Source organism: Pimephales promelas, chromosome 21 (assembly GCF_988280905.1).
Source record: "Pimephales promelas chromosome 21, fPimPro1.hap1.1, whole genome shotgun sequence".
In the NCBI taxonomy this organism is placed as follows: domain Eukaryota; kingdom Metazoa; phylum Chordata; class Actinopteri; order Cypriniformes; family Leuciscidae; genus Pimephales; species Pimephales promelas.
In genome coordinates, this window is record NC_142789.1 from 23,883,966 (window position 1) to 23,911,566 (window position 27,601).

The 27,601-nt window shown below is 37.9% G+C and overlaps 1 protein-coding gene across 4 annotated transcripts in view; it reads left to right on the forward strand.

The window, feature by feature from the left end:
* Positions 1-27,601, forward strand: part of diaph3 (diaphanous related formin 3) — a 317,511-nt gene that overhangs the window by 206,649 nt on the left and 83,261 nt on the right. For all 4 annotated transcript variants that reach the window (XR_016148350.1, XM_089124819.1, XM_039673952.2 and 1 more), the window contains 2 exons: positions 14,549-14,673; positions 20,003-20,167. Coding sequence is in view for 3 of the 4 variants with exons in the window: in XM_089124819.1 (XP_088980945.1) it covers positions 14,549-14,673; positions 20,003-20,167 (290 nt within the window). In the remaining variant the exon portion in view is untranslated. The remainder of the gene's footprint in view (positions 1-14,548; positions 14,674-20,002; positions 20,168-27,601) is intronic.

The following is a 27,601-nucleotide window of genomic DNA, read 5'->3' on the forward strand; positions in this document are numbered from 1 at the left end:
AGGACATTGGCGTATCTAAAAAAACATGGCCGCCATCGGCCAATGAAGTTTGTGCATCTATCAAACAAGGTTAACGAAGCCCGATCAGAACGAAACTCGTTGGGCATGTTTGACTCATGGCCCTAGAGGTCTGTAAGAATTTTGAAAGAAATCGGCCACTAGTTGGCGCTAACGAGTTTTATGGCTATGTTATCACGTGGTGTTGCACACACCCCCACAATATGTATATCAATTGATAGATCTCCTCACGCTGAACAACTTTGCCTCAAGAACAATTGCTGTCAATCAAATCGTTCGTTAAATATTCACGAATATGTTAAAAACGTACTTTTGCGAACTAGTCCCTGGTTTTTTGCCGGATCGGAACTAGACCAGTCTAGGACAATTCTTTGGACACTCTAGATCAATAATTATCAAAAAAAAGTTGAACTGTGTCATTTGTTTTGCTATAACAGGGTCATTAATAAAAGGGGGCATGACAAAATGCACCCAAAAGCCTATAAATCCTAAAGGAAAAGTCAGAACTTCACAAAAATTGATGAGCACATGTGTCATAACTTATTCAACAAGCATGCAAAGTTTCATGGAGATCGGACTATAGGTGGCGCTATAACTGTTAAAAATGTTAAAAACAATGTATTCCCTATGGTAAATTGCCATTATTGAAACTTAAACCTTAATGTCTTTTGATGCTTTTGTGCTTAAAGGCCTTAAAGGCCTAAACTGCTTGAACCCCGCTAAATGCTGCTTGCAGCTTTAATTATTATTATTATTATTCTGCCGTAAAACGCATCGTGCAGACCAAACCGTAAGTGCTGCAGCTCTGAAACTTTGTCAGATGGTAGTACAAAAATCGAGGAGAGGTTATCAAATTATGAGCCAAATTGGCCCATAGGTGGCGCTATAGCGACCAATTGCGCGAAACTGCTCATAACTCCTAGACCGTAAGTCGTACACTCAAGTGTCTTATATCGTTGGAAAGCTGGTCACCTGACGAAAAAAACGTATATCTCCGATTTCATTTCCGGTATGCAAATTTTTCCGCCATTTTTGAATTTTGTCGAAAAACTACTTTTACGAACTAGTCCCTGGTTTTTTACCCGATCGGAACCAAACCAGTGCATACATGTTCTATGGAGTCTGAATATCAATAATTATCGAAAACATGTTGAAATTTGTATTCAGGGTCGCTAGGGGGCGCAAATTGATCGTTGTGGGAGGAGCCTATTTTACAAAAATGGCTATAACTCGAGAAGTAAATGAGATATCTTCACCAAACTCAAAACACTTGTGTAGGAGGACATTTTAAGGTCACAGTAAAAAAACGGCGTTGATTGGCCACATGGTGGCGCTAAAACATTAAAAAAACATAAAAAGGGCTATGACCACATGACCTTTACCCCAATTGACTTGAAAATTGTTATGCAGTGTCTTGAACCAAGGCACCATGTATGTGTCTGAGGACATTGGCGTATCTCAAAAAACATGGCCGCCATCGGCCAATGAAGTTTGAGCACCTATGAGACAGGGTTAACGGAGGCCGATCGGAACGAAACTCGATGGGCATGTTCGACTCATGGCCCTAGAGGTCTGTAAGAATTTTGAAAAAAATCGGCCACTAGTTGGCGCTAACGAGTTTTATGGCTCTGTAATCACGTGTTGTTGCGCACATCCCCACGAAATGCATATCATTCGATAGATCTCCTCATGATGAACAACTTTGCCTCTAGAACCATTGCTGTCAATCAAATCGTTCATTAAATATTCACGAATATGTTAAAAACCTACTTTTGCGAACTAGTCCCTGGTTTTTTGCCCGATCGGAACCAGACCAGTCTAGGATAATTCTTTGGACTCTCTAGATCAATAATTATCAAAAAAATGTTGAACTTTTTAAATTTGCGCATGGTGTTAAATGGTCATTTAGAAAAGGGGCGTGAGAAAATGCACCCAAAAGCCTATAAATCCTAAATGAAAACTCAGAACTTCACAGAAATTGATGAGCATATGTGTCATAACATGCCGAAGAAGCATGCAAAGTTTCATTGAGATCGGACTATAGGTGGCGCTATAACTGTTAAAAAGCTTTAAAACCATATGTTTCCTATGGTAAATTGCCAGTATTGGCTGTAAAAAATTTGAGCACCTATGAAACAAGGTTATCGAAAGCCGATCGCAACGAAACTCGATGGGCATGTTCAACTCATGGCCCTAAAGGTCTGTAACAATTTTGAAAGAAATCGGCCATTAGTTGGCGCTAACGAGTTTTATGGCTCTGTTATCACGTGCTGTTGCACATACCCCCACAATATGTATATCAATTGATAGATCTCCTCATTCTGAACAACTTTGCCTCTAGAACCATTGCTGTAAATCAAATCGTTCGTTAAATATTCACGAATATGTTAAAAACCTACTTTTGCGAACTAGTCCCTGGTTTTTTGCCCGATCGGAACCAGACCAGTCTGGGACAATTCTTTGGACTCTCTAGATCAATAATTATCAAAAAAAATTTGAGATTTGTCATTTGTTTTGCTATGACAGGGTCATTTAAAAAAGGGGGCATGACAAAATGCACCCAAAAGCCTATAAATCCTAAAGGAAAAGTCAGAACTTCACAAAAATTGATGAGCACATGTGTCATAACGTATTCAACAAGCATGCAAAGTTTCATGGAGATCAGACTATAGGTGGCGCTATAATTGTTAAAAATGTTAAAAACAATGTATACCCTATAGTAAATTGCCATTATTGAAACTTAAACTTAATGTCTTTTGATGCTTTTGTGCTTAAAGGCCTTAAAGGCCTAAACTGCTTGAACCCCGCTAAATGCTGCTTGCAGCTTTAATTAGGGGTTCAAGCACGAAGTGCTGAAACCCTATTGTAATTGTATTGATTTTTATTATTATTATTATTATTATTATTATTATTATTATTATTATTATTATTCTGCCGTAAAACGCATCGTGCAGACCAAACCGTAAGTGCTGCAGTTCTGAAACTTTGTCAGATGGTAGTACAAAAATCGAGGAGAGGTTATCAAATTATGAGCCCGATTGGCCCATAGGTGGCGCTATAGCGACCAATTGCGCGAAACTGCTCATAACTCCTAGACCGTAAGTCGTACACTCAAGTGTCTTATATCGTTGGAAAGCTGGTCACCTGACGAACAAAACGTATATCTCCGATTTCATTTCCGTCATGATAGATTTTCCGCCATTTTGAATTTTGTCGAAAAACTACTTTTGCGAACTAGTCCCTGGATTTTTGCCCGATCGGAACCAAACCAGTGCAGAAATGTTCTCTGGAGTCTGAAGATTAATAATTATCAAAAAAATGTTGAAATTTCTCGTTCCGGTCGCTAGGGGAAGCAAAATAAACGTTGTGGGAGGAGCCTATTTTACTAAAATGGCTATAGCTCGAGAAGTAAATGAGATATCTTCACCAAACTCGGTACACATGTGTAAGAGTTCAATTTGAGGTGACAGTAAAAAAATCGCGACGATTGAACACTAGGTGGCGCTATAAAATGAAAAAAAACAGATAAACACCTGACCGTCAGTCCGATTGACTTGAAAATTGGTATGCAGTGTCTTGGTCCAAGGCCTCATGCAAGTCTACAAGGACATTGGTGTATCTCAAAAAACATGGCCGCCATCGGCCAATGAAGTTTGAGCATCTATGAAACAAGGTTAACGAAGGCCGATCGGAACGAAACTCGTTGGGAATGTTCGACTCATGGCCCTAGAGGTCTGTAAAAATTTTGAAAGAAATCGGCCACTAGTTGGCGCTAACGAGTTTTATTGCTCTGTAATCACGTGGTGTTGCACACACCCCCACAAAATGTATATCAATTGATAGATCTCCTCATGATGAACAACTTTGCCTCAAGAACCATTGCTGTCAATCAATTCGTTCGTTAAATATTCACGAATATGTTAAAAACCTACTTTTGCGAACTAGTCCCTGGTTTTTTGCCCGATCGGAACCAGACTAGTCTAGGATAATTCTTTGGACTCTCTTGATCAATAATTATCCAAAAAAAGTTCAACTTTGTCATTTGTCTTGCTATAACAGGGTCATTTACAAAAGGGGGCGTGACAAAAAGCCCCCAAAAGCCTGTAAATCCTAAAGGAAAACTCAGAACTTTACAAAAATTGATGAGCATATGTGTCATAACATGTTGAAGAAGCATGCACAGTTTCATGGAGATCGGACCATAGGTGGCGCTATAACTGTTAAAAAGCTTTAAAACCATGTATTTCCAATGGTAATTTGCCATTATTGACTGTAAATGGTGTTTTCCATCTCTGATCATATCATAATGTTAAAACCAGTGCAGTACAATTCTCTGGACTCTCTAGATAAATAATTAAAAGAAAAAGTTGAACTACGTCATGTGGATGACTATAATAGGATGGCTTCAACATTTAGTGTGTTGAAGCCATCTATTACTACACTTTCAGTGTCCCTGAAAGCGTTGATCTCTTCAATAAACAAGTCAGAACATGTGACATTAAATAATCATGAACATTTTCAGACAGATCTGACAGAATAGGCCTAAATAACAGTTAAAAAGGTGAAATGATATCAATATGATGGTCTATTAAGCCAATAAGTGGTGTTTGACTGCCCTCTGCTGTTCAAAATAGTAATTGTCTCACTACTCAACTATAATTAATATTATGACTTTATTAATTAACTATTTTAACATTTGCAATCACATTTAGTCAAATATTGAACACAATCATTTTTTTTGTCAAAGTTTATCACTTCAGTTGTTCTGAATCTTCACATAATTGCTATTAACGTGGTAAATAGCTATACTATATTCCTAGAATCACATTAAAATCCAATCATCCAAGCCCCAATCACTGTAAATAATGATAAATCATGCTAGAACGTGGTCAATTAATGTACACTATGGTCAGAGGTGTAGTGGTAAAAAAAAGAGGTGGGTAAACTATAAATTCAGGTGTATTATTTTGAATAATAAGACACTATGGGCTGTTACTCTAGGGTCTGATCAAATTAAATCATTTACACTGAAAAATCACAATTGCATAAAATAATGTTATGACATTTATTTAAATTTACATAAGAAACTGGGAAAGAATGATACTACTTTTAAACATTTAACACTAAACCGCCAGTAGGTGGTGGCAGGCGACCGTCTTAATGAGTGAGTCATTCAATTCATTCATTCAAACGATTCGTTCAAACGGCTGATCATTCAAGAATGAGACCGATGTTTTTGAATGTGTCTTTGAATCTTTGACTCAATCGATTCGTTCAAAATGCTGAATGATTCAGTAATGAAAACACGTCGAGTGTTCCTGTGACATGTGCCGTGGTTCTGTTGTGATTATTGTTTGGAACTATTTTCGCTGCTGAAACACAACAAAAACAGCCAATATAGCATCTAAAATGTAAGTGATTTAATTTTTTACTGTTTATTGAACTGTTGTAGGAAATCAATGTCACATTTTCAATCGTGATGGTGTTCAGGAAAAATAAGAGACCCCATTTACACCTGGTATTAAAATGCGATCTGTATCCAGACAAGTTATCCGGATAATAAGTAGCGATTCCATTTACACCTGGCCACATAAATGTGTTTTTGCAAAACGGATATAAATCCGATCTTAAACTCCCGCGTATGCAGATTTAATGGATTGAACGACACCAAAAGCAACAGATATGAGCTGCATTTCGTTGATCATCAGCTAATTTCCAAATCAAAGACATCAATAAAAGAGTGGCAACACCGCTGGTAAGATAATTTCGTTTCTTTACTTGAAGATGATTGTGTGTTAAGCCTCTGTGACTTACTTTCACTTTTATTTGCGATGTTTGCACGTTGGCTCGATGAATAGACGCTCAGCTGCTCATCTGCGGTGATGGGTGATCCGTGTCGCAGTAGCGCCGTCATATCTGACAATATCATGACATATAGCCTATATAACAAGCTCGCTCGTTTATTTTTTTGCCTTTTTGGGAGGATTAAAATATACATATGTGGTTTCAACAACCAGATTGCGTTTACACCTAGTAAAGATCCGGACACAATGCGAGCCAGACTACCTCCAGATGTGGTCAGGCAGATCCGATCGCGATCACAACGCATTTACACCTTGCATTAACATGCGTTTTTTTATTATCCGGATAACTTATCTGGATACAGATCGCATTTTAATACCAGGTGTAAATGGGGTCTGAGTGTGTTCTGCGCTCATTTGTGTAGATTTCTGCTCGAGAGGCTGCGCGAGGGTCAACAGTACAACCTTACCGTCAGTAATAGTCAACAACACAGTAATGCAGCGCAATATAAGATTTCGTCTTAGGTGCCTGTTGACTTTGGATCAATGCATTGTTTGTGTGTTGTTGCATAAGGAGATAAAGAAATAATACAATAAAAAAATCATTGAAACAAACAATCTTTCAACATGGCTCAGGGCACATGTCTGGCAAACAAATTAATCAATTAGCAGCGCACAGGCTGACAGTGACATTAAATCATAAAAAGGCATAAACAATGTAAACACAATCAAATTAATAGATGGACTCACGTAATTCATGAAGACACACACAGTTATGCATCAAAATGCCAGGAAAGAGTGCAAAGAATGAGCCAAAGGGTTCACAATCAATTTATAGGCAACAGGTGAGTCGTGCATGGTGAAGTGGCAGAGTCTCATTGAAAAAGCGAAATGGAGTTGAAAGAGATTAGAAAGGAAATCTTTTCAATTACTATTATGAATTATTTAATTATATCCATTATGCAATATTGGTTGGTGTTTTTCTATAAATCCAGCAATGAACATGTAACAAGAAAAGTCATTGAGAAGAAAATAACAGTCAGCCATTACCTCATGAACCATGGTTAAACCAACAACTAATAAAATACAATTGTGAACATTATGAACCCCAACACCATGGTGAAGGACGCAGAATAAGTTAGGGATTACGCAAAGCCTGCGGGTTTGTATTCGCTATAACAACCGCCTCGCTCTACATTACCCTGCTTATTACATTGCTACCTACCAAGTAAATCAATAATTTGACTCAAAATATAGATATAAACAGGAGTTTATTGATTTAAAAAACGATTGCCGATAAAAAAGAAAAATAGTCCGTTCTGTCTCTACGTTTAGAATCCATGGCAACGCTCTGTTTTTCATGGCAACGGTGTGTTATACTTATAAGCAGCGGCCTGTTATAACAACAGACCGCACTCTACATTAGAATTCAACCAAGCCATATAAGAAACAAATAAATACCGTTACCAAGCTAACAGAGCTACGTAAACAGAGCGAACAGGAGAGCACCCGTCTGCAGACGTCAATAATGGAATATACTCCCGATCAAACTCCGCTTCCCGAAAGTTATAAACTGCCTCTGGAACCTAGTTAAGGTACAAACATCTATTCAACAAAAATAGTGATGCAGTTAAGTGTTTTTTCGCTCAGCCAAGCCCTCTCTGTTGCTGTGTGGAGCAGCCTGTGTCAGTCACCTCTTCCTGAACGTCGCTCACTCAACTCTCGCACTGCGGTCTCGTGAGGAACGCAGCTTTTTGACATACAGTATTTCTTGTTCCCGAACACAAATATTTTTTAAGTATTTGTTCGGAATAAGTATTCGTAAAAAACACATTATTTGTGCCTTTCCGAATACCGTATTCGGCTCCACCCCTAGTACACACTATATTTTGCATAGTTAATTTATTTAACAAATTTCTTTTTGTTAATGTTTTGCAGTCAAACTATACATATACTGTACACACTATAAATGTGTGTGTGTTTGTGTGTGTGTGTGTGTGTGTGTGTGCGTGTGCGTGCGTTTGTGTGTAAGCATGCTTTATGAAGTTAACATGAAAAAAATGGTTTGCTTTAGTGCAGAATAGTGGAGAAACAAAGCATTTCAAAATGGAAGTGTGCCAATAAGTGGTCTTCTACTGCCCTCTGCTGGCCACTTTTCTTATTAATAGTCTTTTCACTTGCTATATTGTGGTAAACCATCCTATAACATGGTATATCAAGGTAAACTATGGAAAATCATGTTAGATTCATGGTAAATCATACTAGAACATGGTAAATCATGAAAATTCACATTGAAATATGGTTTATCATGTTAAATAATGCTTGCTACATAAAACTTAATGTCTTTTGATGCTTTTGTGCTTAAAGGCCGTAAAGGCCTAAACTGCTTGAACCCCGCTAAATGCTGCTTGCAGCTTTAATTATTATTATTATTATTATTATTCTCCCCTAAAACGCATCGTGCAGCCCAAACCGTAAGTGCTAGAGCTCTGAAACTTTGTCAGATGGTAGTACAAAAATCGAGGAGAGGTTATCAAATTATGAGCCCGATTGGCCCATAGGTGGCGCTATAGCGACCAATTGCGCGAAACGGCTCATAACTCCTAGACCGTAAGTCGTACACTCAAGTGTCTTATATCATTGGAAAGCTGGTCACCTGACGAAAAAAACGTATATCTCCGATTTCATTTCCAGTATGGAAATTTTTCCGCCATTTTGAATTTTGTCGAAAAACTACTTTTGCGAACTAGTCCCTGGGTTTTTGCCCGATCGGAACCAAACCAGTGCAGAAATGTTCTCTGGAGTCTGAAGATCAATAATTATCAAAAAAATGTTGAAATTTCTCGTTCCGGTCGCTAGGGGAAGCAAAATAAACGTTGTGGGAGGAGCCTATTTTACTAAAATGGCTATAGCTCGAGAAGTAAATGAGATATCTTCACCAAACTCGGTACACATGTGTACGAGTTCAATTTGAGGTCACAGTAAAAAAATAGCGACGATTGAACACTAGGTGGCGCTATAACATGAAAAAAACATAAAAAGGGCTATGACCACATGACCGTTAGTCCGATTGACTTGAAAATTGGTATGCAGTGTCTTGGACCAAGGCCCCATGTATATCTATGAGGACATTGGCGTATGTAAAAAAACATGGCCGCCATCGGCCAATGAAGTTTGAGCACCTGTGAGACAAGGTTAACGGAGGCCCATCGGAACGAAACTCGATGGGCATGTTCGACTCATGGCCCTAGAGGTCTGTAAGAATTTTGAAAAAAATCGGCCACTAGTTGGCGCTAACGAGTTTTATGGCTCTGTTATCACGTGGTGTTGCACACACCCCCACAATATGTATATCAATTGATAGATCTCCTCATGCTGAACAACTTTGCCTCAAGAACCATTGCTGTCAATCAAATCGTTCGTTAAATATTCACGAATATGTTAAAAACGTACTTTTGCGAACTAGTCCCTGGTTTTTTGCCCGATCGGAACCAGACCAGTCTGGGACAATTCTTTGGACTCTCTAGATCAATAATTATCAAAAAAAGTTGAACTTTGTCATTTGTTTTGCTATAACAGGGTCAATTAAAAAAGGGGGCATGACAAAATGCACCCAAAAGCCTATAAATCCTAAAGGAAAAGTCAGAACTTCACAAAAATTGATGAGCATATGTGTCATAACGTATTCAACAAGCCTGCAAAGTTTCATGGAGATCGGACTATAGGTGGCGCTATAATTGTTAAAAATATTAAAAACAATGTATACCCTATAGTAAATTGCCATTATTAAAACTTACAACTTAATGTCTTTTCATGCTTTTGTGCTTAAAGGCCTTAAAGGCCTAAACTGCTTGAACCCCGCTAAATGCTGCTTGCAGCTTTAATTATTATTATTATTATTATTCTCCCCTAAAACGCATCGTGCAGCCCAAACCGTAAGGGCTAGAGCTCTGAAACTTTGTCAGATGGTAGTACAAAAATCGAGGAGAGGTTATCAAATTATGAGCCCGATTGGCCCATAGGTGGCGCTATAGCAACCAATTGCGCGAAACGGCTCATAACTCCTAGACCGTAAGTCGTACACTCAAGTGTCTTATATCATTGGAAAGCTGGTCACCTGACGAAAAAAACGTATATCTCCGATTTCATTTCGGGTATGGAAATTTTTCCGCCATTTTGAATTTTGTCGAAAAACTACTTTTGCGAACTAGTCCCTGGTTTTTTGCCAGATAGGAACCAAACCAGTGCAGAAATGTTCTCTGGAGTCTGAAGATCAATAATTATCAAAAAAATGTTGAAATTTCTATTTCCGGTCGCTAGGGGAAGCAAAATAAACGTTGTGGGAGGAGCCTATTTTACTAAATTGGCTATAACTCGAGAAGTAAATGAGATATCTTCACCAAACTCGGTACACATGTGTACGAGTTCAATTTGAGGTCACAGTAAAAAAATAGCGACGATTGAACACTAGGTGGCGCTATAATATGAAAAAAACATAAAAAGGGCTATGACCACATGACCGTTAGTCCGATTGACTTGAAAATTGGTATGCAGTGTCTTGGACCAAGGCCCCATGTATATCTATGAGGACATTGGCGTATCTAAAAAAACATGGCCGCCATCGGCCAATGAAGTTTGTGCATCTATGAAACAAGGTTAACGAAGCCCGATCGGAACGAAACTCGTTGGGCATGTTTGACTCATGGCCCTAGAGGTCTGTAAGAATTTTGAAAGAAATCGGCCACTAGTTGGCGCTAACGAGTTTTATGGCTCTGTTATCACGTGGTGTTGCACACACCCCCACAATATGTATATCAATTGATAGATCTCCTCACGCTGAACAACTTTGCCTCAAGAACCATTGCTGTCAATCAAATCGTTCGTTAAATATTCACGAATATGTTAAAAACGTACTTTTGCGAACTAGTCCCTGGTTTTTTGCCCGATCGGAACCAGACCAGTCTAGGACAATTCTTTGGACACTCTAGATCAATAATTATCAAAAAAAGTTGAACTGTGTCATTTGTTTTGCTATAACAGGGTCATTAATAAAAGGGGGGATGACAAAATGCACCCAAAAGCCTATAAATCCTAAAGGAAAAGTCAGAACTTCACAAAAATTGATGAGCACATGTGTCATAACTTATTCAACAAGCATGCAAAGTTTCATGGAGATCGGACTATAGGTGGCGCTATAACTGTTAAAAATGTTAAAAACAATGTATTCCCTATGGTAAATTGCCATTATTGAAACTTAAACCTTAATGTCTTTTGATGCTTTTGTGCTTAAAGGCCTTAAAGGCCTAAACTGCTTGAACCCCGCTAAATGCTGCTTGCAGCTTTAATTATTATTATTATTATTTATTTTATTTTTTTTTGTGCTTGATGGCTTATGGTCACAATCTAGTTTCACTGTATGGAGATGAGCTCAGACATTTTCCAAAACATCTCATTTTGTGTTCCAAGAAAGTATGGTTAGAGCAATGTAGGTTTTTTTCTCTCATGTCCTCTTTCTCCTACTCTGGCTCTGCCTTTTTATTAGTTTCAATTTTTTCCTTTTTTTCTGTCCGTCTCTTTCCCTCCCGTTCCCCATTTCATTAGTGCTGCCTGCTCTTGTGCCCTTCATCAAAGCTGAAATGGCATTATGGGTAACATATCCCCACCACACTGAACGTCTGTCCCTGCACGCCCCTCAGGAAGCAGCCTTTGATTGTTTTACAGATATTACTTCCATTATTCTGTCCTTTAGAGCTCACATTTGCAGGTGTATGTTTTGTTTTTCTCCTGGAGATGGATATGCTTTCATTTAAGAATTAGCTATTGTCATTCCCCAACTACTATTTTTTTGTGTCCCATTGTGGTGCGGTTAGGTCTAGGGTGATTCCCTTCAGTGGCTGCTAATGGAGGGTTAATACGTGTGCGTTTCATTAGTGTTTTTTTCAGGAGAACCTACTGACTGTTATTGAGGCTTTCTTTTACATTTTTATTTCCTTTGGCACACACTTTGCTACCAAAGTGCCTCTTAAGAAGCGGTTCCTGAATATAGTGAATGCGTTTCTAAATCTAATGAGCTAACTACCTAGACAGCAGCTTTGTCCGAATATATAGATAGATATTATATCCTTTGCCGTCAATCATATCTCACAATCGCTGTTTGTTTGATTCTGTGACATTTGCGCAAAAAATAAAGATGGTGTCTGAAAGATTAAATTTGTGTTTAGTTTGTGTATAGATTGTATACACTTTCTTTCACGTAAATGCGAACAATCTTGCCATATATCTAAATTCAAAATTATTGTCTTTGACTTGTACAGAAACAGCGCCGATGAATCATGATGAAAGTTTGTTCAAAAATACTTTTTTGAAAGAAAATAATACTTTTTATTATGAATTTCTATTAAATAAAAAGTTAAACTTCCACAAAAATGTCAGGCAGGACAATAGTTTTCAACATTGAAATATTGAACACAAAATAAATTAAAATGGAAAACAGTTATTTTAAATTGTAATATTTCACTATATTACTTTTGTATTTTTGTTTGAAAAACATTACAATAAAATCTTACCAAACCCAAACTTTTGAACGGTTTGGTACTTTATTGTTCACAAGGCTAATTCCTTAGAACATGTCTCCCCAACCTGCTGCATAATAATACTTTGTGCATGAATAAATGTATCTTACGGATATTCAAATTGACAGATAGGTCTGTTGGCTCTGGACTTTTGGGTTGCACTCAAAGTGCCAGTTCCAGTTACTTCTGACACTGTACTGTGAGACCAGAGAGACATTTACCTCTCTACACTGACTCCATGAGAGGGAGCTAGAACTGAGTTTTTGTGGCTAAAGTGAGATTTTTGCTTTCAGTGTTTCCTGTCTGGTTATTTGTACATGCACTTGGTTCTGATTCAGCTTTATACTGTTCTACACTCTTAAAAGAAAAGGTTCTATATAGAACCTTAAATGGCTCGATCAGCGCTACGTATTTGGAACGTATATAGAACCCTGGGGTTCAATACTTGGCCAATAGAAACTTTTACCAAAAAAAAAAAAAAAATGGTTCTATATAGAAAAATGGTTCTAAAATGGTTCTATATATATTCTATATATGAAGCGGGGGATGGAACCATTTCTGCTTCTAAATAGAACCATTTCTTCTAAGAGTGTAAATGTAAAATGTGTGCTTTGACTCTATAGGCCTCTATTTGACTCTATATGAAATTGACAGTGTGAGAGGCACGATCAGTTTCTAAAAGCCACAAATTGTTCTTTGTTCATGTTAAAATCATAAAAAAAAAAATTTGACTAAGCAGATTATCGTTAAGTAGTTTAACATTTACACAATTCCTCATGAAAATGCAATAAATAATATCCTGTTAAGCTGAGCACATATAAGCCAAATCTCAGTCAATGTGTCCCATCACATTAAGCATTAACACTGTGCATGGAACAAGATCGTCCCCTCCAAATAGTGTCTGCTTAATCAAACCTGAGCCTCTTATTAAAGTCACATAATTACCTCATCAAACTACCAGCATGTGTGAGGAACGGGTGAAAGATGCAGGCCTGGTTTGGTCTTACCAGAACTGTTGTAATAATAATAATGAACCAAATATATCTCTAATCTAAAATTATAGTTTTATGTAATAGTGTCTGCTAACAGGACATTGAACCTTTTAGAAATGGTATGCTATAAAAAAGCTGACGTGTAATTTCTGTACCACTTCGGTCAACTCCCCTTCACACACACACACACATAAATAAAAAGAGCATCAATTTGAACCTCATACATCCTAAATGAGTCTAAGCCGAATACCTAATCAGTGATGTGTTTGTGAGAGAGGAACACTAATGTGATACGGATCAAATGTTGAGAATAGTAACCTCCACACAGAGTCACTGCGACAGGTGTTCATACATTTGACTACGCACATTTACACTCCAGTTGAAGAGACACTTCAGATGTGCAAAATGTAGCATTTACCATGCGATACAATGCTGTTCCAATTGTTAACATTAGTCAACATGAACTACCAATGAAAAAACATTGGTTTTTATTTCAACATTTATTAATGCACTTTCTATCTGTTAACAATATTTCACGGATCTGAGCTAACATTAACTAACAACGATAATTATTTGGTTATCTAATGTTAACAAAGACTAATAAATGCTGTTACAAATAAATTGCTCATTGTTAGTTCATTTTAACTCGCTAACTAATGAGACCTTAATATAAAGTGTTACTCTGCTAGTATCTGTTGTAATTGCATGTATAAACTAAACACATCCGATGTATTGCATAGAAAACATAAATGGCAAACAATTAATAAAATAATTAACACCAGTGTGACCTGAGTTAAAAATGATCAAACGGCTTGACTGTTAATGTGAAAGAAGAGATGACAACTCTCTCTACTTTTTTAAAAGGAATTATTTGCTGTACAGCTATAATAAGGACTCGAAACAGATTATATGTATATATGCAGTATATGACTGCAGAGTCTTCTGTAAACTTACAGCAGGTTTTGTGTGAGGAGCACTGAAATTTCCCCTTCTGTTATAGCTCAGAAAGCTCTGTAAAAAATCAAAATTCCCCCAGTGAATGTCCCTGTCCAACAGAACTTCAGGTTTCTGAGAAGTGTCTGTCATCTGGAAACATGCATTTTGGATCTGCTGTAAGTAAAGTGTCAGTGCATTGTTTTAAATCTGTATCTCTTTGTGCGTGTAGTATCGGCAGAAAACCTTGAGAAGAGCCTGAGACAGATGGAGAAACACCTGCTGCAGTTGGAGAAGGATCTGGACACTCTCAGCTCCACAGACGACCACCAGGACCTGTTCCACAGCAAGATGGCAATATCCTTTCACACTTTCACACACACACAATGTACAATTCTTTGTTTCTTTTTTTTGTCCGAACACACTTATTCACTGTTGTGCTGTTATCAACATTGTTAGTTCTCTTGCACATGGTGGCAACACATTTTCTGGCACCCTTGTCAACCTCACACACATTCACAAACACTAATCAGAGTTTATGTCGGCGTGTGCGAATAAATTATTTATATTGAACTTCACCGAGCTGCTTGTGAAACCTGGTTTGATAATGGAGTTGTACATTCCTGTACTTGCTCGTTAGTTCTTTTCCTTGCTGTCTGTCATTGCTCTCGAAATCATTTCCTGCTGTCTCCTTTGCAAATGGCAAACGTTTGAAAGCCAGACGTGTTGCCAGGGGAGATACCAGTGGCACAAACTAAACACTGATCAAAACAGATACCCTAATAATTGTCAATGAACTCTTCTTTTAGTGCATTTTGTACAGCTCTATGGAGCAGGTAGTCTTGTGTGGCTTCGTTATTCATTTTTCTTACTTGGGCTCTACTGAATGTTTTATTTTTTGCTGGTGTGCTTGCTGTTTCATGGGCAAAAAAACAGCTTTGACTTTATTGCTTTAGTGGGGTGCTCATGATCCAGTGAATTCCGGCAGTAGATGCACTGTGTTCTGGGCCTGACCCGACTGCTCTACCCTTCATGCTGTCCTAGCTAGACTCTACCAGGGGAGGTTATTATCTCACTCACCAGCCACATAGTGGACTGTCTTCCACCCTACGTCCCTCCTCCCATCCACACTGTTTTTCTCGGTTTATTTATTTTTCTTTTGCCTGAAGACTACTCTACTCTAGCCTTTAATTTTTCATTTTTAATAGCTACATTTAGTGCCTTGTCCCTACCGATATATTTTATGAATGCATTGAGAGCTACCCTGCTAGAGAGCATTTTGGGGTACTGTTTTTCAAATTTGAGAACACTGATGCCAAAAATATGCTCAATGGTGGGTATTTTAAGTGGTCTTTTACAAAGGCCATCAACGTTGCATTTATAAGTCTTGCGTAATAATGTGCTGAAATATTAGGGATGCATAATTTATTTTTATTTTTTGGTTTTGTTTGTCATTTAGAATTGCCTTTGCCATCATCTAAAGCTCACGTAGTTCATTTTTAAAAACAGTAATAATTTAATAACATTTAAGACCCCCACACCAATAACTATAACGATTTATATTAGCTTTCACATCAGAGGACGATATCATTGTTTATTTTAAGCAGTAGTCTGTCACTTTAAATGCTTTCGCTCTTAAAAAAAATTGATTCTGATTGGCTGTCTGTGGTTTTATGATTCATCAGCTGGGAAAAACAAATCTTTCTGAAAGTGATTCCAACGATATTGTTTCACTGTGCTATTATTGTTATTGAACTGTTTTTACCGTTATAGTTATCGTCCTTGGTGTGAATGGGCCTTTAAATATAATAAGGTGCAAAATGTAAAATGAATATCCATTTTGGTACAGTACACCGTCATGATGCAGATTATCAGTATTCACCAGTGTTGCATCTCTAAAAATATACAATCATCAAACCAGAGGCTGCATTTTATGGACACTACATGACAGTTTATGGACACTAAATGGCCCAAGGTATATAAGCACCCGAATATTCTGCTATAACAGCGTATATCATGATGTTTTGCTATGGCCTATTCTACTGTAACTGACTAGGGAGACTGTTTATTGAATGCACCTGTTAGTATGCATGCATCTGAAATAGTACATTAGAAGGGAGTGTCCACATGCATCTGTGTGTGTCTCAGGTACTGTATTACGGGGTGTTTGTTAATAGTGTGTCTTTGTGGCATGAAAGTATACAGTATGAGAGTCTAACAAGCTCAGCTGTACAGGAATAAAATAGATGCTTTTCAATTCCTCTGCACAGAACTTGTGTTCAAGGGTCCATCAACCCCTCTTTCGCTCTCTCTCACCCCCTCTCTCTCGCCCCCTCTCCATTTAGTTTAGAACAAAAACCCAGAACCCACATTCCTCTATCTTTCCTCTGTTACTGCTAACACCGCTCAGCTCCACAAGCACAGGCCCTTTTCTTTTCTCTGAGCTCTTAGCACCAGCAACCAGATCAGTATTAACGTTAATGAAGTCTTATCTCTCGCTCTCATACACCGTCTGTCCTTTCATTAGGTGAGCACGTCCCCTGCGCCTCATTCTCCATTCATATTTGGAAGGCGTGAATGAACTCGCAGTATAAAAGACAGCAGAGGAGACGCACAAAACAGATCTCTGTGTGTGTGTGTGTGTATGCCACCGAAAGAACTCCCAAAAGATTTCATGTGTATGCCGAACAAGCTGTCCGGCCTGTCTGTCCTCCCTTATAATGTCTTCATCATAAATAAGTCATGAAGGACCTGAGTCCTGGAGTGAAATGTGTGGGTTAGAGTAGCTCTGTCCTGTCTCTAGAAACTCTCTACTATTTCTTTACTACTTTTTTTAGCAGAGTTCTGGCTAATATTCACTTTTACCTTGCCTTGGAAGAGCTGATTACACAAGTCAGCTGTTCAGGTGAGCTTACAAAGAAACTGTGGCAATCTAAGAAAGTAAGATGTACCATATTAATTTAGGAGTAAGATATATTTGATAGATAAAAAGCAGCATTATTTATAGCAATTAAGGAAAATTAGTAGTGATGTGAAGTACTGAATAGTGGTATGTGAGGCAGCAGCTTCAAACAGATTCCTAATTAAAAACCACATCAAAGTTGAAAGTATTAGTTATTATATTTGAAGTAAAGCTTGCCATCTTTGCATAGGCATTCCTAACCTCAAAGCAAGGATTAGACCCAGATTCTCTCTTTCATGTCATGTGTGTAAGAGTCACAGTGTCAGTTCATGCATGTGTAGCTATGTGTGAGACATAACGCTAATGTTTGTTACCTACATTTTATGCGGTCCCCCTACGGGTTGGAAGCGGAATTGTCCATTACCGCTGTCGTTAATAATATAGCCTACCGCAGCCTACTGTCACACATCCAACGCTCACGCTCGCTGTTTATCCAGCGCTGGCTTTGGAATCTACAATGGCCACAGACAATTCGAGGAAGTGGTGGGAGAAGTGACGTATGCCGTAAGCAGTCGAATTTTGTAGTTCTTTTTGTGCTCTGGACCAAGAGAGTCAGAGAGCAAGAGGACAAGTGAAGTGCTAAGAGACTTTTTAATGTGTGAAGATGTTACACCCATTTTCAAGTTAGGAAAATGTAATGTAAATTTAGTAATAAATCACATGTTATATCATACAGTATACATACACACACAGTATATATATGGATGGATCACCCATCCCTTTTTCTCACACCAGACACCAGTTCCCAGAATGTTATTTTCAGTGTGTGCACACATATGGCAGTGTTCATGTGATATGCAAGTGTAGAGTATTAATTAATGACACTTGCAACTATTAATGTTGCTTATGAGCAATTCCATGCAAATGTCACCTTACCATGAAAAATGAAGTTTTTACCTAAAGAACAAAACCATTTTTTAAGTTGTATATTTAGTTATGTATTTTACTGCATTAATGTGCTTTGAAGGAAAATCCACCACATACGAGGTGTGCACCGATAGTAAAATGACATTTTCATCTAACATTTCATATTTTAAAAAGAGTTGGTTCTTGACCAACTAATGGTCAACAATGAATTAGAGTGGCATTGGTCTGTTAGATCAAAACAATTTCAAAGACTGCATCTGTCTCTGATGTAGACTGGTTTACATTTATTTACATTTATTCATTTAGCTGATACTTTTATCCAAAGTGACTTACAATTGCTATGTCGGAGGTCGCACGCCACTGGAGCAAGTAGGGGTTAAGTGTCTTCCTCAGGGACACATTGGCACATTGGCAAGGACACCAGAGGCATTTGTCTTATCCACTGCACCAGCACCGGTTTAGATTTACTTAAATGCAGGTCCCACACTGGTTACACTGAACAGCATGAGAGATGGCGTGAACACATGCTATATAATCACATGCTATTATCCATAACCATTTGCGGTACAATTTCAATTTTAATTTGATTAACTTAGAAGTTTTTAAAGCATTTTAAAGGCATTTTCATAGTCTAATTTGTTCCTCTTTCAGAACTGCCATGTCCGTAACACATAGATATTTTAATAGATATTATATTCATATGTTATGTTCTCTGGAGAGCCAACCCTTCTTCAGTTGGTGGATTTTGCTGGTTCTTGTTTACTGTAATTCACAGAAAGTCTACAAAATATGTTGTCTCCCAATAACTCACTTTTAACAAGTTTTTTTGTCATGTCCACAACGCATGGTGAATTTTGCTCCCCTTTAAAAAGTAAAAAAAAATATATATATATATGTATGTGTATATATATATATATATATTTTTTTTTTTTTTTTTTTTTTTTTTCCTAGTCTTGCTAAGATCGTAATGAATTTTTGGTTGTTTGGTGTCGGCATAAGGGTCATCTTAAAAACATGGGCTTGTCAGAGATTTGCAGCCCACATGCTTCCATTCGATATGAATGCATGTGGGCTGCAAATAAATGTGAAACATAAACACTGGTTTAAATGACATTCTACAAGTACTTTCTAGCCATCTATAATTATGTGTTAAATAATAAAATGCCTCTGTGTATACATGCTTTCCCAATAAATAACATGTTTTGCATTGGCTCCTACTGTACACACCACCACAGTTTTAATTGGATAAAGAGCAGTAATGGATAAAGCGCTTGGCTCTGTGCAGCAGTTTTAACCATAATAAAAATGAACTGGACTTTAACGTGAACTATTTATATGCTCTTATACGAAATGTGTCTGGGTTTTCGCATGTGTAGGCTCCACAACTTTAGCAAGTGTTGCATTAAAGGCTTGTAGTCATTCGATCAGGGATTAAAAGTTAATTGTTTTCATTTTGGTTCATTCTTAGCAGAAACTACGCTGAAGCTCTGGCATTTCACATCCTTTCCAAATGGTAACCTTTAGAATAAAATAAAAGATTAACTTTCCTTGCTTTGAAATGAGAGTTCAATAATAAACATAAATTACTGTTGATGTATTGAACTTTTTTTGTGTATTTATGTTCAAAAGTGTAGAAGGATGATTGTTTCATTTGGTCATTGGTTTTGGGGGGTTAATTAGTTTCCTAAGATCCACGTTTTTTTTGTTTTGTTTTTTTTTTTAATTATTCATTTAACCGAAGGATCACAAGAAAGAAGAAAATGTATTATTCCTTATAATGAAAATCTTGTTGACAACACGTTTTGGCATTCACTTTTCAATTCTGTTTTGTATAGGTCCTTGACAGTGATTCCTCACAGTTTCTGTACGCAGGCGAGAGATCAGTACCAGAAGCTGATGACCATGCACAGGAATATGGTGACCCTTTACCTCAACATGCTGGAGTTTTTCGCCATCGACTCTAAGAAGACTTCTGTGGAGGAGCTCTTCACTGACCTCAGCAACTTCAGAGCCATGTTCATGGTAAGCCACGAGTCTATTATAATCATAGTCTCTATAACATATGAAATGGAGTCGTGTCAGTGCCCTGTTGAAACCAGCTTGTGTTTGCTGTATATGCAGCTTTGCAGTAGCCTCACACCAGCTTTCAATGACTTTACAGGGAATAATCTGGCTCTTTCTCCTTCCAGCCTTGACCCTTTTGGCTCACAAGCCCTGACCTACTTGAACAGGAGGAAGGCTTGTGTATGTTAGCACAAATAGAGGGGGGGGGGGGTATTTATTTAGTAGCCAAATATTGCTTGTCTTGCAACGATAGGTGCAGGTAATGCAAACATTAAGACTGAGCGGAGTGCTTTCTGTCTCCACTTACTGTTATTGAGTGTGTGCGTGCGTTCACACATTCCCTTCATTCCCATTCTGAAGGTTCTAGTGCACTAATCTGACAAAGGAGAAGCCGCCTGTCTCCTTTATGAAAAGCCATTTGAAATGCAAAGTTATTTTCCACTTGGCTGCTACAGTGATGAGACGAATATCGTTGCCTTTATTATTTTAAATGATTTCATGATGGAAATGCTGAAATTTGGGGAATGAACTTACTGCGGGTCCACCATAAGATGCATGATAATGCATTCCTGCGGCACAGCTTTGAAACCTGTCCTCATTGCAGCAAGGGACACAGAACTTGCACTCTAGAGCACGATAGGAGTTTTAATTAACCAAAATCAGTCTGAAAAATGTGGGATGAAGGGTGCAGGCTGTCATGGTTAAAAGAAGATTCTTGATTGTGTTTTTACTTTATAGGTTTTAGACTGGGATTAAATGCTATATTTGAAACAAATAAAAATGACACTGAGGGACAGCTCATTCAATACATGTAAAACTTAAAAAAAAACTAAACTGTCAATTCATTGTCAACAATATGCTGTCTTATCCAGTGTTTTTTAAACCTGAGTCTTCTGAAAATCAAATAAAAAATAGAAAAAAAAATATTATAATGCATTATTTTAATATTGGCTTAAAGACAATCATGTTGTAAATGACATTGATATTTAATATTATTAATATAAACTATTATATTTCCATATATATAAACATCTGGCTTTAGAGCATTCACAATGTAAATTAATTAATTGATCTCAGTAACATCAAATGCATTTACAATCCAGTTGTATAATATGGCATATTTTAGAGTAAAACAACTTGGAACTGCGAGTTAAGGAAATAAATGAGGGGTCAATTTTAGTTTCATGTTGACTTTAAATCTTGTTGGCTTCAAGATTTTAAAGGGGTGTAGCCGGATGCAAATGTTTCTTTCTTTCTTCTCCAACCCATTCTTCCTGCCCTATGCCTCTCTTTCTTTCCTGTCCATTCTTCACCCTCATACAGAATGTCTCTCCCTCATTCTGCCCTTTTCCAGGTCAGTGAATTTTCAGCCCTCAGAAGCAGCTTGTTTAAATCAATGCTGAGGAGTGGCAGGGGACCAGCAGTAGAGCAGAAGGCTACAGGCCTTCACACACACTCACCTCACCACAACATCGTATGCACTCACACATTCCTGCACACCAAATAATCACACACATGCAGACATGCAGCCACGCATGCTTAGTCATCCTCTCAATAACATCTCTCTCGCTCGCTCTGTTCGGTTCTGACTGCTTTTTTTCTGCAGAATGACATTGACAGGATGTCTGCATCTTGATGGAGATTGTTTTTGGCTGCTGCCCCACTGATTCCCAGCAACACGGGCACATATTTGACACACATTCCTTTCTTTCTCAACCTATTTTCTAGGGATGCACTGATATGAACATTTGGCCGATACCAATAAGTCTTTATATTTGAAAGCAGATAAACGATATATATTGGCCGATAAATCTAAATTAAATAAACATAATATACTGTATATGCTAAATCAAATATTGTATTAACAAAAGCTATTTCTCTCTGTTAGTGCAAAATATATTGCCGAAAAAAATAAATAAATAAATAAATAAATAAATAAATAAAATACCTAAATAATGGAAACAAGTTACTGGGTAACATTGGGCTGCATATAAAGAAACAAAGTGCCATGGATATAATGGAATCACCTCTGCATGGACAATAAGGAAATTATTTTAATCAAACCATATTGTTGATGAAAATAATACGAGAACAAACAAATAAATTCCAGTTATTAATAACACATCAATGTTTTTGAAAAAAAAAACAACATATTTACTATTACAGTAATGGTTAACATAGAAATGGTTTACAATCCCTCATGGCTTGTTTAAATGAACTTAAGCTTTGGCTGTTGTGTAATTTTCTGAACTGAAACAAAAATAAAACTGAAATAATTTTATTTGGACCCAAAGAAAACTGTGTTTTTGATGTTGACCATGGTATATTACCATATTAAATGCGCTAGAAATCTGGGCTTTCTATTCGATCATAACCTAAAATTTGACAAACAGATCAGTATCGGAATGCTTTTTCATCTTCGCCAACTCTTTAAAGTAAAACATTTTTTTTTTTTAAACCAAGAGTAACTTCCAAACAGTGATCCATGCTTTTGTTACATCACATTTAGATTATTGGGACTCTCTTTATATTGGTATCTCTTAGTTTTCCCTCTCCTGTCTACGGCTAGTGCAGAACGACTCCTCACTGGGACCCGGAAGTTTGAGTCGATCACTCCTATTTTATCCACACTGTGCTGGCTACCTGTCAAATTTAGAATTGATGTTAAAATTTTATTTTTGGTTTATAAAGCATTCAACAAATTGGGCCCTCAGTACCTGACTGATCTACTTCACCCGTACACTCCCTCTAGAAGTCTGAGATCCTAAACCTTGGAACAGTCTATCTCTCCACATTAGATTAGCCCCATCTGTTTCCTCCTTCAAATCTTCTTTAAGGACATTTTATTTTATTTTTTTGGCCTTTAACACTGTTTAAATTTAGATAATTATTGTTTCCCTTTATTGTTTGTTTTATTATCATTACTTAATTTTTATTCTGTCCTGTACGGCACTTTGGTCAGCCTTGGTTGTTTTTAAATGTGTCTAATAAATAAATAATGTATTGTAATTGTTTTAAGCAGCAGTTAATTATGAGGCTAAAGCTCAAGAGAGTCTCACAAGCTTTGCCAAACCTCTGAATCACACTCTATAATCCTGTACAATGGGAGTTGCTGTGCAACAACCTCTCTTTCATTTCTACTGTTGACTTTTAAACTTTAACTGGCAGCTCTTGCATAATCAGGAAATGGCCAAAATGTTACACACAGGCACACAAACACATCAAATCATTGAAGCGTTGTCACAGCCCTCCTCATAACAGACTGACCAGTTGAACGTTTTGTCGCATGCGGTTCATTCTTTGTGATCCCCATCGCTAACACTCTGAGAGATGCTTATGTTGGACATGCCCTCGCTCGCTCTGAGTCCCTTGTGTACAAGGTGCTAGTCATTTTACATTGAACTGTGTGTTTCAGAGTCTTTTAGCGTGCGCGTGTATGAGCGTTCCCCCTCTCTGCTCACCCACCCGTTTGAAATAAACCAGCAGCAGTTCGGCAGTGCTGACAGGAATCCAATTGACCGTGGCTAATGGCAGACAGACAAGGGAGAGTGGGTGAACGCGGGATGACCTGCAGGCAGAGAAAGAGAGAACAGGATGGAAAATGGGCATCCAACCATCTCTCCTTGGCACAACCCATAAAGCGAGTATTCAAGACTAATAATCGCTATTTATGATGTATTAGGTTATTAAAATGCGTATAGTGTGCTATGAGAGCCATCAGTGCAGTAAATACAGGATTTATTATAGTTCATCTCAATGATAATAGCCCTGTCACAAAATTTAACAAGCTGCCTGTTTGGATTACTTTATATATATATATTAGGGATGCAACGGTACACGGTAAAATCCCGGACCGTTCGGTCAGCCCTGCACGGGACAATCTAACCTCGTGTCCCGCGGGACTTCGGTTCTGCCATAGAGTTTGTGCTGATCCTTTAACCGTATTTTCCGCACTATAAAAGGCGCACTTAAAAGCCTTTAATCTTCTCAAAAAACAACAGTGTGCCTTATATTCCGGAGCACCTTACTATATATGGATCAATTAGTTAACAACGCTCCGCGTTATTAAATTCGCCCGCGAACTCGCGCTCGTGTCCAGCTTATGCCTGCTTTGTCACACGGCCAGTTTAACCTCGTATAAATCAGGTTATGTGTGTGTCGCTCACGAGCGCTCACTCTAACAGACACACGAACAGACCGGCGCTGCTCACGCGTCATAGATGTTCATAAAGCGCTCCCCGTTCACACGGGTCGTCTCATTCAAAACAGCCAACTGTTGTTAGTGAGCCGCCGCACATTGAATACTCATATGAGTCAGGCTGCGAATGTAAGTTACGTGCCCGCCCCAGCGCGCTCACGCTTACTAAATAAACGCCTCACCTCCGGCTCCGTAGCCTACTCTCTACATTCCCAGCACATAGTGGATGCATAACGCAAACCCAGTCAAATGTTTGACTGCAGTATATTTTTGCACAAGAATCTCTCAAAAGTGGATTAGTAACATTGCACTTTGTATCCTGAATGCAGTATTTTTTTATTATATTATTTTGCTCTGCTCTTTTTATTCAAACCACAAGCTAATTTATGTTAAAGGTAAAAGTGCACTTTTTCTTTCACATTGATCACTTCATTTACCAGTTATCAAGGTTTGGAATTGGGATCCACTTGAATATTTTTAAAGTGTGCTCGTTTACATTTTGTATATCATAAGTGGTAGTTGAAGAGGTTGTATTGCTTAGTGTTGTCCAGTACAGACTAGAGTGTTAATTTATTCCATACACATTGATGTTCTTCCTACTGTGACATTCTGTTTATGCTCATAAGAAAAATAAAACATATTTTTGGGATGAAATAGCAGTCTCTTTCTGCACAAAACATGTACCGAAACCGAACCGAGACCGTGGCCCAAAAACCGAGGTACGGACCGTACCGTGGGCTATCTGTACTGTTGCACCCCTAATATATATATATATATATATATATATATATATACTTTTTTTTTTCTTTTGATGCATGTAGATCAGGTTTTGTCCGATCAAACACACCTGAGCACAGGATATTCAAGGTCCTCAGGAGTACTAAGCTGCATTTGGTTGAAACTGTTGTAGATTTATGTTCTATATTGTGTGAAAATGTGTAGTATTTTTGGCAAACTACATCTACCGTGTTGTCACTGTCAGATGACAATACAATATAATATTTATTTATAAAGCATGTTTAAAAACAGCCAAGGCCGACCAAAGTGATGTACAAAGGAGAAGAATCCAGTACATGATTATACATATAAGCAACTAAAAGTCAGGGAGATTTAAAAGCAAGAGAGAATAGAAAGGTCTGTAAAGAGGACTTAAATATGGAAATTGAGGGAGCCAGTCTGATATAGAGAGGCAAACGGTTCCGAAGTTTTGGGCCTGCAGGTGCAAATGCACGTTCGCCTCGTTTTTTAAGTCTGGATCTAGGGACAGTAAGAAGGCAGTTGTCACTGGATCTTAGGGTACGAGACGGAGTGTACAGACAGAGCAGGTCGGTCAGGTACTGTTAAGAACTTTATACACAAAAAGTGAGATTTTGAAATCAATTCTAAATTTGAATGGTAACCAGTGAAGTTTAAATAAGGTGGAGGTGATCGATTCATACTTGCGTGTCCCATTGAGGAGTCTAGCCGCTGTGTTTAGCACTAACTGTAAGCGAGAGAGAGAGATAAGACTGTGATAGACCAAAGTAAAGAAGAGAATTGCAGTAGTCTAGTCGAGATGTTACAAATGCATGACTTACTATTTGGAGATTGTGCAGAGTTAAAAAAGGTTTCACTTTGGAAAGTTGGCGGAGATGGAAAAAAGCATGTCTTTGCAACAGTACTGATCTGTTTCTCAAATTTTAAGTTGTGGTCAAACAAGAAACCCAGGTTTCAAGCACATTGAGTCTCATACGTTGACATCATACACATAGTTCTCCTTTTAATTGGCCTCATTTAAATTTATTTTCATTTAAATTTAGAAAGCTACTTGAGTTTAAGTTCACTCAGACAAGCAAGCAGAGGTTGTAGACCATTTTTATCATTATGTTTTAAAGGAAAACAGATCTGTGTATCATCGGCATACAGATGGAAGGATACTCCATATTTATTGAATATGGAAGCCAGTGGTAGCAAATACAGAATAAACAATACGGGGCCAAGGATTGATCCCTGTGGGACTCTGCAGTTCAGGGCCATGCTAGAGGAGGAGTAATGCCCAATACGGTCACTAAAACATCTTTTGACAAGATAAGAGCGGAACCACTGCAAGACTAAGCCTTAAAAACCCACAGATATATCCAAATGCTGCAGGATGACCTCATGATCAACTAGGTCAAATGCAGCATTCAAATCTAATAGAACTATCAGTAGATGACCTCTAATAGATGACTTAGTTGCATCACTTCACTGCCATGTACAACTTTCGCCTACTGTTTTGAATCTTAACATACTACTTGTTTCACACACTGTTTTTGCTGAGCTGGAAAATTACAGGGAGGTGAGTTTGGACTGGGTTGGTGCTAAACTCTCAGAGGAGTGGGCCTGATGCAGTTTTGCAAAATGATAATTCTTCAACCCTATAGCAGCATTTACAACTTCATCTCCAATTGTTTTTGGTGAGTAACAGTCAATACCATATATTCAGCACCCAGTCCAAGACTCAACCTGAAACTGAGGAAATCCCCTGTGCTCTGGCAATCTGCGTTAAGAAAAAACAGAGAGGCAGGGTGCTGCTGGCATTGACTGTTTATCTACTGTTTTGTCTTTGGTCGATGTTGAGCTGCGCTAATAGCCCTTGTGGGCAGCTGCAGGCCACCTCCCTTGGAGACTTGTCCATACCCCCTAGAAGTCCAATAACTAAATAAGATTGATTCACACTAATTCTAAAAATTTCTTAGCATTTAGTCGTTGCTATGCTTAACTTCTATGTGCTTTAACCTACAATATGCCGTCAATGTTTTCCAGAGTTTGTTTGTTTGCTTAGTTAGTCATGTACTGTGTCAGGTAGAGATCCGCCTATACCACTTTTCCCAGAATGAGTCAGGTTCAGATAGTTTTATTTTTAGTGCATACCAATACCTGTATTTAATTAAACATATTGGGCAGATCAACCAAAATAATATTAATCAATTTAGTTGGCATAGCAAATAGATATTCCTTCAATTATTTCCATGCCCAATTATGCTACAGTATTGTGGGAGCTTCTGTTACTTTCAATCCTCATATTATTGCTCTATCATATTGTATCTTCAATTTAATAGCACAGCGAATATTCCGAAATGCTCCAGCAGGGCACAACCTGTCAACCTGATCTTCTCTTTCTTTTGTTGTCAGATTTACATTGAGGACAAAGACAGCTGTAGGTTTATTAGGTT